Raw genomic sequence first — 13,455 nt, 5'->3', positions numbered from 1 at the left:
CCCGTAACAGAGAATCTGTCTTCATGTCAGCAGAGAATTAGTCTGCATGTCATAGCAGAGAATCAGGCTTCACGTCACCCACCACTGCAACAGTCCATTGGCATATATTTAGGCCCAGCACCCAGGCAGAGGAGGGAGGTCCCGTAACAGAGAATCTGTCTTCATGTCAGCAGAGAATTAGTCTGCATGTCATAGCAGAGAATGAGGCTTCACGTCAGCCACCACTGCAACAGTCCATTGGCATATATTTAGGCCCAGCACACACACAGGCAGAGGAGAGAGGTCCCGTAACAGAGAATCTGTCTTCATGTCAGCAGAGAATTAGTCTGCATGTCATAGCAGAGAATGAGGCTTCACGTCAGCCACCACTGCAACAGTCCATTGGCATATATTTAGGCCCAGCACACACACAGGCAGAGGAGAGAGGTCCCGTAACAGACAATCTGGCTTCATGTCAGCAGAGAATTAGTCTGCATGTCATAGCAGAGAATGAGGCTTCACGTCACCCACCACTGCAACAGTCCATTGGCATATATTTAGGCCCAGCACCCAGGCAGAGGAGGGAGGTCCCGTAACAGAGAATCTGTCTTCATGTCAGCAGAGAATTAGTCTGCATGTCATAGCAGAGAATGAGGCTTCACGTCAGCCACCACTGCAACAGTCCATTGGCATATATTTAGGCCCAGCACACACACAGGCAGAGGAGAGAGGTCCCGTAACAGAGGATCTGGCTTCATGTCAGCAGAGAATCAGTCTGCATGTCATAGCAGAGAATGAGGCTTCACGTCAGCCACCACTGCAACAGTCCATTGTCATAAATTTAGGCCCAGCACCCAGGCAGAGGAGGGAGGTCCCGTAACAGACAATCTGGCTTCATGTCAGCAGAGAATTAGTCTGCATGTCATAGCAGAGAATCAGGCTTCATGTCAGCCACCACTGCAACAGTCCATTGGCATATATTTAGGCCTAGCACACAGGCAGAGGAGAGGTTCATTCAACTTTGGGTAGCATCGCAATATAATGGTAAAATGAAAATAAAAATAGGATTGAATGAGGAAGTGCCCTGGAGTCCAATAATATATGGTTATGGGGAGGTAGTTAATGTCTAATCTGGACAAGGGACGGACAGGTCCTGTGGGATCCATGCCTGGTTCATTTTTATGAACGTCAGCTTGTCCACATTGGCTGTAGACAGGCGGCTGCGTTTGTCTGTAATGACGCCCCCTGCCGTGCTGAATACACGTTCAGACAAAACGCTGGCTGCCGGGCAGGCCAGCACCTCCAAGGCATAAAAGGCTAGCTCTGGCCACGTGGACAATTTAGAGACCCAGAAGTTGAATGGGGCCGAACCATCAGTCAGTACGTGGAGGGGTGTGCACACGTACTGTTCCACCATGTTAGTGAAATGTTGCCTCCTGCTAACACGTTGCGTATCAGGTGGTGGTGCAGTTAGCTGTGGCGTGTTGACAAAAGTTTTCCACATCTCTGCCATGCTAACCCTGCCCTCAGAGGAGCTGGCCGTGACACAGCTGCCTTGGCGACCTCTTGCTCCTCCTCTGCCTTGGCCTTGGGCTTCCACTTGTTCCCCTGTGACATTTGGGAATGCTCTCAGTAGCGCGTCTACCAACGTGCGCTTGTACTCGCGCATCTTCCTATCACGCTCCAGTGCAGGAAGTAAGGTGGGCACATTGTCTTTGTAGCGTGGATCCAGCAGGGTGGCAACCCAGTAGTCCGCACAGGTTAAAATGTGGGCAACTCTGCTGTCGTTGCGCAGGCACTGCAGCATGTAGTCGCTCATGTGTGCCAGGCTGCCCAGGGATAAGGACAAGCTGTCCTCTGTGGGAGGCGTATCGTCATCGTCCTGCCTTTCCCCCCAGCCACGCACCAGTGATGGACCCGAGCTGCGTTGGGTGCCACCCCACTGTGACCATGCTTCATCCTCATCCTCCTCCACCTCCTCCTCATCCTCGTCCTCCTCGTCCTCCAGTAGTGGGCCCTGGCTGGCCACATTTGTACCTGGCCTCTGCTGTTGCCAAAAACCTCCCTCTGAGTCACTTCGAAGAGACTGGCCTGAAAGTGCTAAAAATGACCCCTCTTCCTCCTCCTCCTCCTCCTCCTGGGCCACCTCCTCTTCCATCATCGCCCTAAGTGTTTTCTCAAGGAGACATAGAAGTGGTATTGTAACGCTGATAACGGTGTCATCGCCACTGGCCATGTTGGTGGAGTACTCGAAACAGCGCAACAGGGCACACAGGTCTCGCATGGAGGCCCAGTCATTGGTGGTGAAGTGGTGCTGTTCTGTAGTGCGACTGACCCGTGCGTGCTGCAGCTGAAACTCCACTATGGCCTGCTGCTGCTCGCACAGTCTGTCCAGCATGTGCAAGGTGGAGTTCCACCTGGTGGGCACGTCGCATATGAGGCGGTGAGCGGGAAGGCCGAAGTTACGCTGTAGCGCAGACAGGCGAGCAGCAGCAGGATGTGAACGCCGGAAGCGCGAACAGACGGCCCGCACTTTATGCAGCAGCTCTGACATGTCGGGGTAGTTGTGAATGAACTTCTGCACCACCAAATTCAGCACATGCGCCAAGCAAGGGATGTGCGTCAAATTGGCTAGTCCCAGAGCTGCAACGAGATTTCGCCCATTATCACACACCACCAGGCCGGGCTTGAGGCTCACCGGCAGCAACCACTCGTCGGTCTGTTGTTCTATACCCCGCCACAACTCCTGTGCGGTGTGGGGCCTGTCCCCCAAACATATGAGTTTCAGAATGGCCTGCTGACGTTTACCCCGGGCTGTGCTGAAGTTGGTGGTGAAGGTGTGTGGCTGACTGGATGAGCAGGTGGAAGAAGAGGAGGAGGAAGCCGAGAAGGAGGAGGTGGCAACAGGAGGCAAAGAATGTTGCCCTGCGATCCTTGGCGGCGGAAGGACGTGCGCCAAACAGCTCTCCGCCTGGGGCCCAGCTGCCACTACATTTACCCAGTGTGCAGTTAGGGAGATATAGCGTCCCTGGCCGTGCTTACTGGTCCACGTATCTGTGGTTAGGTGGACCTTGCCACAGATGGCGTTGCGCAGTGCACACTTGATTTTATCGGATACTTGGTTGTGCAGGGAAGGCACGGCTCTCTTGGAGAAGTAGTGCCGGCTGGGAACAACATACTGTGGGACAGCAAGCGACATGAGCTGTTTGAAGCTGTCTGTGTCCACCAGCCTAAATGACAGCATTTCATAGGCCAGTAGTTTAGAAATGCTGGCATTCAGGGCCAGGGATCGAGGGTGGCTAGGTGGGAATTTATGCTTTCTATCAAATGTTTGTGAGATGGAGAGCTGAACGCTGGCGTGTGACATGGTTGAGACGCTTGGTGACGGAGGTGGTGGTGGTGGTGTTGGTGGTACATCCCCTGTTTGCTGGGCGGCAGGTGCCAACGTTCCTCCAGAGGCGGAGGAAGAGGCCGAGGCGGCAGCAGCAGAATAGGCCGAGGCGGCAGCAGCAGAAGAGGTAGCAGGGGGAGCCTGAGTGACTTCCTTGGTTTTAAGGTGTTTACTCCACTGCAGTTCATGCTTTGCATGCAGGTGCCTGGTCATGCAGGTTGTGCTCAGGTTCAGAACGTTAATGCCTCGCTTCAGGCTCTGATGGCACAGCGTGCAAACCACTCGGGTCTTGTCGTCAGCACATTGTTTGAAGAAGTGCCATGCCAGGGAACTCCTTGAAGCTGCCTTTGGGGTGCTCGGTCCCAGATGGCGGCGGTCAGTAGCAGGCGGAGTCTCTTGGCGGCGGGTGTTCTGCTTTTGCCCACTGCTCCCTCTTTTGCTACGCTGTTGGCTCGGTCTCACCACTGCCTCTTCCTCCGAACTGTGAAAGTCAGTGGCACGACCTTCATTCCATGTGGGGTCTAGGACCTCATCGTCCCCTGCATCGTCTTCCACCCAGTCTTGATCCCTGACCTCCTGTTCAGTCTGCACACTGCAGAAAGACGCAGCAGTTGGCACCTGTGTTTCGTCATCATCAGAGACATGCTGAGGTGGTATTCCCATGTCCTCATCATCAGGAAACATAAGTGGTTGTGCGTCAGTGCATTCTATGTCTTTCACCGCTGGGGAAGGGCTAGGTGGATGCCCTTGGGAAACCCTGCCAGCGGAGTCTTCAAACAGCATAAGAGACTGCTGCATAACTTGAGGCTGAGACAGTTTCCCTGGTATGCATGGGGGTGATGTGACAGACTGATGGGGTTGGTTTTCAGGCGCCATCTGTGCGCTTTCTGCAGAAGACTGGGTGGGAGATAATGTGAACGTGCTGGATCCACTGTCGGCCACCCAATTGACTAATGCCTGTACCTGCTCAGGCCTTACCATCCTTAGAACGGCATTGGGCCCCACCATATATCGCTGTAAATTCTGGCGGCTACTGGGACCTGAGGTAGTTGGTACACTAGGACGTGTGGATGTGGCAGAACGGCCACGTCCTCTCCCAGCACCAGAGGGTCCACTAACACCACCACGACCATGTCCACGTCCGCGTCCCTTACTAGATGTTTTTCTCATTGTTATGGTTCACCACAACAACAAATATATTATTTGGCCCAATGTATTGTATTCAAATTCAGCGGGATATAAATTTGAGGCCTAGTATTTAGGCGCTGGGTGACCGGTATGGATTTAGTGACAGAATTAGACTTGGAAATGCACAGAAGCGTGTGTGTGTGAAGTTATTCTGAATGACCCAATGTGCACCTTGAATATTATATACCCTTTTAGGGATAGATTTCAAATAGCTCTGATATAGCAGAAACCACTAAATTATGAAATTGCTAAATTGGGAATTGTATTTCAACCCAGAACAAAAAATGTGCTTTGACGGACACTAAATAACTTTCCCAGCCACAACAGGACAGCGTTAACGAGAGATTTAGCAGGATATAAATTTGAGGCCTAGTATTTAGGCGCTGGGTGACAGGTATGGGTTTAGTGACAGAATTAGACTTGGAAATACACAGTAGCGGGTGTGTGTGAAGTTATTCTGAATGACCCAATGTGCACCTTGAATATTATATACCCTTTTAGGGATAGATTTCAAATAGCTCTGATATAGCAGAAACCACTAAATTATGAAATTGTTAAATTGGGAATTGTATTTAAACCCAGAACAAAAAATGTGCTTTGACGGACACTAAATAACTTTCCCAGCCACAACAGGACAGCGTTAACGAAAGATTTAGCAGGATATAAATTTGAGGCCTAGTATTTAGGCGCTGGGTGACAGGTATGGGTTTAGTGACAGAATTAGACTTAGAAATACACAGTAGCGGGTGTGTGTGAAGTTATTCTGAATGACCCAATGTGCACCTTGAATATTATATACCCTTTTAGGGATAGATTTCAAATAGCTCTGATATAGCAGAAACCACTAAATTATGAAATTGCTAAATTGGGAATTGTATTTCAACCCAGAACAAGAAATGTGCTTGAACGGACACTAAATAACTCGCCCAGCTACAGCACTAAGGACAGATTTAGCGGGATATAAATTTGAGGCCTAGTATTTAGGCGCTGGGTGACAGGTATGGGTTTAGTGCCAGAATTAGACTTGGAAATACACAGTAGCGGGTGTGTGTGAAGTTATTCTGAATGACCCAATGTGCACCTTGAATATTATATACCCTTTTAGGGATAGATTTCAAATAGCTCTGATATAGCAGAAACCACTAAATTATGAAATTGCTAAATTGGGAATTGTATTTCAACCCAGAACAAGAAATGTGCTTGAACGGACACTAAATAACTCGCCCAGCTACAGCACTAGGGACAGATTTAGCTGGATATAAATTTGAGGCCTAGTATTTAGGCGCTGCGTGACAGGTATGGGTTTAGTGACAGAATTAGACTTGGAAATACACAGTAGCGGGTGTGTGTGAAGTTATTCTGAATGACCCAATGTGCACCTTGAATATTATATACCCTTTTAGGGATAGATTTCAAATAGCTCTGATATAGCAGAAACCACTAAATTATGAAATTGCTAAATTGGGAATTGTATTTCAACCCAGAACAAGAAATGTGCTTGAACGGACACTAAATAACTCGCCCAGCTACAGCACTAGGGACAGATTTAGCTGGATATAAATTTGAGGCCTAGTATTTAGGCGCTGGGTGACCGGTATGGATTTAGTGACAGAATTAGACTGGGATATGGCCAAAAAATAAACAGACTATTGCTGGTTAAATGCACTTGGTGTGACAGCTTCACCCTGATGTAGGCTTTAGCCAAAAAACAACCACACCATTGAGGGTTAAATGCACTTGGTGACAGGCGCAGCTTGCCCCTGATTTAGTATATGGCCAAAAAATGAACAGACTATTGCTGGTTAAATGCACTTGGTGTGACAGCTTCACCCTGATGTAGGCTTTAGCCAAAAAACAACCACACCATTGAGGGTTAAATGCACTTGGTGACAGGCGCAGCTTGCCCCTGATTTTGTATATGGCCAAAAAATGAACAGACTATTGCTGGTTAAATGCACTTGGTGTGACAGCTTCACCCTGATGTAGGCTTTAGCCAAAAAACAACCACACCATTGAGGGTTAAATGCACTTGGTCGCAGCTTGTGCTGGCGCACCACAAGACACAAAATGGCCGCCGATCACCCCAGAAAAATGTGACTGACAAACGGTCTGTGCAGCCTAAAAACAGTGAGCAATTGAGGATCAGCAGCTCAATGATCCACAGCTGCAGATCGATCAGTTAATCAAGTCCTTTGGAGGAGTTAATCTGCCTAATCTCGCCCTACTGTCGCAGCCGCAACCTCTCCCTACGCTAATCAGAGCAGAGTGACGGGCGGCGCTATGTGACTCCAGCTTAAATAGAGGCTGGGTCACATGGTGCTCTGGCCAATCACAGCCATGCCAATAGTAGGCATGGCTGTGATGGCCTCTTGGGGCAAGTAGTATGACGCTTGTTGATTGGCTGCTTTGCAGCCTTTCAAAAAGCGCCAAGAAAGCGTCACAAAAGCGCGAAGAAAGCGACGAACACCGAACCCGAACCCGGACTTTTACGAAAATGTCCGGGTTCGGGTCCGTGTCACGGACACCCCAAAATTCGGTACGAACCCGAACTATACAGTTCGAGTTCGCTCATCCCTAGTCTCTAATAAACCATAACCCCACAATGTTAAAACTCAGGTACTGCGCTGGTTTCTGAATTTGTATGTTTTTCTAATCCCCTCAACAATGTTGCGACAGGAAACGTGGATAACTACTCCTTATATGTGCAGTTTGCAATGCCCTGAGTGCAATGTATCCCTCCAGGAGAATATGAGTAGGTTTGCACATATCTTAACAAATCATCTAAGGATCGTTTATTAATGTCTCCAGGGTATTCACTTATATATGCACAGCTTATTCACTGCATCTTTTTTGCCAACTGGGCTGTGACGTCAGCACATTCCCTCACCGGAAGTCCACACTATGTAATTTGAAAGAGAATGGTATAATTAGCAAATTTCTAAATCACTTCATTAAAAAAATCTGCCTGCATCCACCTGAAAAAAAGCTGTAAAGTCATGGCCACTAGGGGTCGCAGCCCAAGGAAGACCTGCTCCTTCACAGCTATGATTCTATAATGAAGCACAGCCATTATGCAAACAAAGTCAGGTACCCTTTAAATACTGTATGGGCTCCTAAATGCACAATGCTGTACCGCTAATGAATAAGAAGTCTTAATGTACAACAATAATTCTTTAATTTCATCATATACTGTACATTTCCTCTCTTTAATTTCATTTAGTGGGAGAACCCAAATACAGTTGTTTGATTCCTGGACTAAAGGCAAGGCGAAGAATCTTCCCTTTGAGAGGTAATGTGCTACATATCTAGTATCACATATAATGGGTCACTGGTTACTGCACTTTACAACATTATCTTCCATTGTAATTCTAGAAAACACTTACAGGCAAACCTCCATGAAAGACAATGCAGATCTTCCCCCGACCTCCTGACTGAAGTGGCAAAACAGGTAACATGTCTCTAAAATGCATACCGATCCATAATGTGCTTACTGTATATATTTCACAATGATACTGTCATGGCACAAACAAAAATGGTCTACAGACAACCTACCTCACCTGTATATAAAGGCCCCTTTACCTGGCCCGATGGAGCAAACTATTGTTGTGAAGGAACTCTTCCTTTACCGACAATCATCTGCTAAATTCAACAGTGTAAAGGGGCCTTTAGGTGACCACACCAACCATCGTTCAACGGGTAATCGGCGGCACCTTTAACTGGTCAGATTATCAATAACACTAGTTAGCGATAATCTGCCTGAATATCGGGCAGTGTAAAAGGCCCTTTAAAGAGCACTATATCAATGAAATAAGATCATGTTTTTTGTAATGGAAAATCACTGAAAAGATACTGACTATGGCCGTATTGTCTTCCAGCCCAATGACTTGCGTCTGGTATACACCAGCAGACCTTGCTCTAGAAGTGTCAACAGTGTGGGCTGGGACCCATTTGGAGATAGGAATCGAAGGAACTCGGCCATTGAAGTCATTTTTACATCAGAGATGGCACACTCCAAACCAGAGGAGGTAGAGCAAATTTCATTGCAGCAATCAAAAAGCAGTTCTTCCTTCCCTGGGTATAGCTATGGTGACATGGCTAGTGGGATGTCTCGACAGTGTTCACACAGGAGACCATTGTCTTGCTATGAGGAAAGTAACAATTTTTCTGGCAATCGCAAAAGTTCTTCTGAAGGCAGCATGAGGGAGACCATTCCTGCATCACCAAGGACATATATTGAAATGGGTACTGGGTCCTCTTCAGCAAGACAGAAGTTCAACAAAGGTCCGCCCAACATATACTGCTATACAGATGGCATATCGCCAATACCAGCACAAACTTCAGCTGTGGTTGAGGAAATTATACGACTTACCAGTCAATCTAAGCTTTTTACAGGGCACTTAGCAAACAGAAGTCCAAGTGACAGAAGGTATCAACCAGTTTACCCACGGACCAGTTGCAAAAGTAGTTCAGGCATGGGATCCCAGGTAGATACTCAAATGACAAGCGTGGAAGATAATCAAGAACCTTATCCTAAGAGATCTTTGAGTCATTCAGATGTGAAATCAGAATGTTTCCCTCATGGTTCAGAATTCAGACCTCTAGGTCTTTACCCTATACTAACCAGAACATCTAGTGTCTCAAGGAGCCCACTACCTCATCAGCTTGCTCCATTACCACTTCCACCGCCACCGTTACCACCACCACCACCTCCTCCTCCATCAACCTCAAAGAAAGGTCCACAAGTCACAGAAAGATATGTATACAGTGGGACTGAATCGAGTGACTCTGAATCAGAGATCATAAATCCCTATTACTATGCTGTATTTGGGAAAAATGTAAGACATCCCATGGCAAGAGTTAGATTGTCCTCAGGTAGTCTCCAGTTAGAAGAAGAGGAGGAGGTCCCTTTAAATATTTGTGCATGGGAAAGCAGGAATCCTAAACCAGAGTGGAAACATTTCCACACTTAAAGGGTATGTCCACCTTTAAACACCATTTTACAACTTCGTATATAATCTATTAAAAAGTTAAGCCATTCATTTATCTAGTTGTGCTGCTCCCTGAAAACTGTGATAGCACATTTGATATTTGCCACGTTTCAGATAAATTCAGGCAAAGGATCTCCTCCTATAATGTGTTTCTACATAAGGTAAAGTTTCCCAAGAAGAAGTCAGTAATAAAAGTGTTTTCTAAAACCTTGGTTCGTATTTTAAACTATTTTCATCTGCACCAACACATGGAAATCATCAAAATAAGAGATTCATCTGCACACAGTGAGTGGCCCACATTTACTAAAGCGAGTGCCCCTAGGTTTAATAATTTTGTAAAAATGTGGCACAAATTGGCACATTGAGTGCAATTTGTCACTTCTAGTTTTAGAAAAATCCACAGCGCCTAGGTTGCCAAGGTGGCTTGACAAGGGGCATAATTTTATGCCACAATTTTGACATAAAATTCTGTTGCAAACAAACCAAACAATAGTTGGTTTAGAGATGAGGCACATTTACAAATGCTGACTTTAAATGGCTGCCCAGAAACAATAATTGAGGTGTCCGCACAAAAGGTCATTTCACCCAATAAACGAGTATTTGGCTCGTTCATTGGATGACCTGCCGCACTTTTACACAGGCTGATTATTGGAAACAAGCGTTCTTACAAACATTTGTTCCCAAAAATTGGGCCATGTAAATCCGCAATTAGTGTCTCTTCCAGCCAGAGACCATGTGATAAATCTGGTGGAGGTCTAGATAGCCGGTCTACGTTTATGCAACATACAGGGATAGTAAATCTGCCCAAATATATATGGCTATTTGTAGGCACTAGTCAGTATTTTGAAAAGTGAATGCTGAGCTTCTCATCAATATGAAGCTGTCCTCTCTCTTTTTCACTTCTATGGCCTCCACTATCCTACTATAACTTTCTACTAGGTAAGAAAACACAGCCCTTAGGCTGCAGATTTATATTGTAGCTTTTTAACTAAACAAAACACAGTATATGTGAATTTATTTTATGCACTTATATAGCGCTACTATATTCCGCAACGCTTTACAGACATTAGCATCCAACTGTCCCCAATGGGGCTCACAATCTAAGATCCCTATCAGTATGTCTTTGGAGCGTGGGAGGAAACCCACACAAACACGGGGAGAACATACAAACTCCATGCAGATGTTGTCCTTGGTCGGATTTGAACCTAGGACCCCAGCACTGCAAGGCACCAGTGCTAACCCCTGAGCCACCGTGCTGCCCCATGAATGAGGTCTTAGAAAAGTAGGACACGGAGTAGTCCTGCCGCTCCAGTTATGTGCCGTGAGAACTGAAGTTGGGGGGCTCTGTGTTCCGATTAAATTCTTGCACCTCATAGTCTTCTCGAATGCCATTGTTGTAGGCTGTAACATTTAGGGTATGTGCGGGTAAGTAGGTACATGTGGATTTTGAAGGGAATTTTAATGTCTGCGAGCTGCAGGTTTAAAAAAAATAAAATAATAATAATCTTTGTGAATGAGATTGTACTGTACACTCTACACACTGCGCGTATTCTGCCCAGAAATCCACCACATAAATCATCTCTGGCTCCAGAATGGGAACTGCCGAGTGAAGGAGACCAGGACATGTCCTGTATTCCGCTGTATCGTGCGGATCGCAGACCTATTCCAGTCAATGGGTCTGTATCTGCAGCACAGAGTGCATACAGCTAGTGCCCATATATTGCAAACCTGCCGTTTGCAGTCCACAATATGGGTGCGGAGCCTTTATGTTGGTGGGGATAAGACCTTAAAGGGGTTGTCCGAGTTATTTTTTTTAGTTCTTTCTAGGTTTCTAACTGGGCAAATGTAACAGCTTTCCAATTAACTCACTTTATCTGCAGTGGCTCCTTTCTCAGATTTCACTTAGGGTCACATGACCTGTGATGTCAGCTGTGATGATCACTGTGCTGGCCACACACCCCTGCACTGCTGGCTGCTGCTTATTGCTTTCTCCCAAGATTCTTAACCCCTTCAGCTGCACAGACTCAGGGCTGAAGTGTAGCTGCAGGCAGTGAGGAGACAAATGCTGGGCACAGGAGCTGAAAGAGAAGTCTTGCAGAGCATTGCAGGTAGGTGGAAGATCCTGTGTGTATTAGCAGTGTTATTATACAGCTAGGACTTGTAGTCCTACACATACAACATGCTGCTGAGTCTCCCAGCAGGCAGACGTGTCACTCAGGGCAGTACTTATATTCACTTCCTTAGCAGTGTCATTATACAGCTGGGACTTGTAGTTCTACGTATACAACATGCTGCAGAGTCTCCCAGCAGGCAGACATGTCACTCAAGGCAGCTCTTGTATCAACTCCCTTAGCAGTGTCATTATACAGCTGGGACTTGTAGTCCTACACATACAACATGCTGCAGAGTCTCCCAGCAGGCAGACATGTCACTCAAGGCAGCTCTTGTATCCACTCCCTTAGCAGTGTCATTATACAGCTGGGACTTGTAGTCCTACACATACAACATGCTGCTAAGTCTCCCAGCAGGCAGACATGTCACTCAAGGCAGCTCTTGTATCAACTCCCTTAGCAGTGTCATTATACAGCTGGGACTTGTAGTCCTACACATACAACATGCTGCTAAGTCTCCCAGCAGGCAGACATGTCACTCAAGGCAGCTCTTGTATCCACTCCCTTAGCAGAGGAGGGGGAGGGGCAGAGATAGTTTTTATTGCATGTAAACAAAGGGCCAGAAGAGAACCAGGGAAATGAGGAAATAGATTTTTATTTTTTTTGCCTAAAACTTGCTTAGCTTAGTTATATATCGCTGACCATCAGATTTACAGGGCTATATCTTTTTTTTCCCCCCATAACTCGGACAACCCCTTAATTTGGGGGAGGGGGGGGAGAGGTCGGTCGGTCGGTCAGGATCTTTATTCTTTGGCGAGAGTGGTTACAGAGTCTCGTGGACTGTCCTGGGTAACAAGTCAACCGGACAACACACTGATTTCAACGGGCTTTCTGTGGTGCAGCTACTGCAGAGATATTGAACACTTAAAGGGGTTGTCCCATGAAAAATATTCTACAGTTTTCAAACCAGCCCCTGGATCTGAATACTTTTGTAATAGCATGTAATTAAAAATTTTGCATAGCCACTTAATAAAATGTATTGTATAGCGCCCCCTGCTGTTTTTTATTTTTATTTCTTTGACCTGCTCACTGAGAAGGCCACACATGCTCAGTTTCATCCTTCAACTGCCTCCCGAGCTGTGATAGGGAGAGCTGAGACACGCCCCCTTAGCTGCAGCAGAAAAGACACTCCCCTTGAGCTTTTTGTTTGATATCAATCTAACAGAGCAATGAATGAGGATCTCTGGATCCATGTGAGGTACAGGGCTGGTTCTAGCTTTGTTAAAAAGAGGTTGACATGTACTGTATATTGTCTGGTTTTAATTTTTTTTCCATTAGTCATGGCACAACTCCTTTAAGCCTCATTAACATATTTTGTATCCATGTCTGATATGCAGTTTTTGCAAATTTCACACAGACCCATTCATTTCTATGGGTACAAGAAAAAAAAAATAATGTGTCCGAAAATATAAAAAGTTATGGCTGTTAGAAAATGGTAAAGCAAAGAAAATTTAATTTAGCAGTAAACTAAACTATCTGGTAACAACGTATTTGTATTGACCCACAGATTAAGGATGCCAGTTTTCTTATGGGGGGGGAAAAAATAAAAGTGTCCACTTTCCAAAAAAGGGGGTGTAGCAAGGGGAGTGAGGGGACAGGGCCAGTGAGCCCAGCACACTTATCTTCATTTGCACCAGTTTTCTGGTGCAAATAAAAGCTCATTTATGGCAGCTCCGAGCTGCAGTAGATTTAATCTCATGGACTGCCAGAGGATTCACCCACTTTATAACGAGGCCTG

General features: G+C 46.3%; 1 protein-coding gene across 1 annotated transcript in view; it reads left to right on the top strand.

Moving 5' to 3' along the window:
- The window catches only part of FRMD7 (FERM domain containing 7), a 63,877-nt gene extending 54,232 nt beyond the window's left edge, over positions 1-9,645 (top strand). The window contains exons 9-11 of the mRNA XM_044268948.1: positions 7,779-7,847; positions 7,931-8,006; positions 8,434-9,645. Coding sequence (XP_044124883.1) covers positions 7,779-7,847; positions 7,931-8,006; positions 8,434-9,528 — 1,240 coding nt within the window. The 3' untranslated portion in view covers positions 9,529-9,645. The remainder of the gene's footprint in view (positions 1-7,778; positions 7,848-7,930; positions 8,007-8,433) is intronic.
- The last annotated feature ends 3,810 nt before the right edge of the window (positions 9,646-13,455 follow it).

Source organism: Bufo gargarizans, chromosome 9, assembly GCF_014858855.1.
Source record: "Bufo gargarizans isolate SCDJY-AF-19 chromosome 9, ASM1485885v1, whole genome shotgun sequence".
Classification (NCBI taxonomy): Eukaryota; Metazoa; Chordata; class Amphibia; order Anura; family Bufonidae; genus Bufo; species Bufo gargarizans.
Note: the sequence above shows the minus strand (reverse complement) of the source record. Positions and strands in the feature narration are given on the sequence as shown.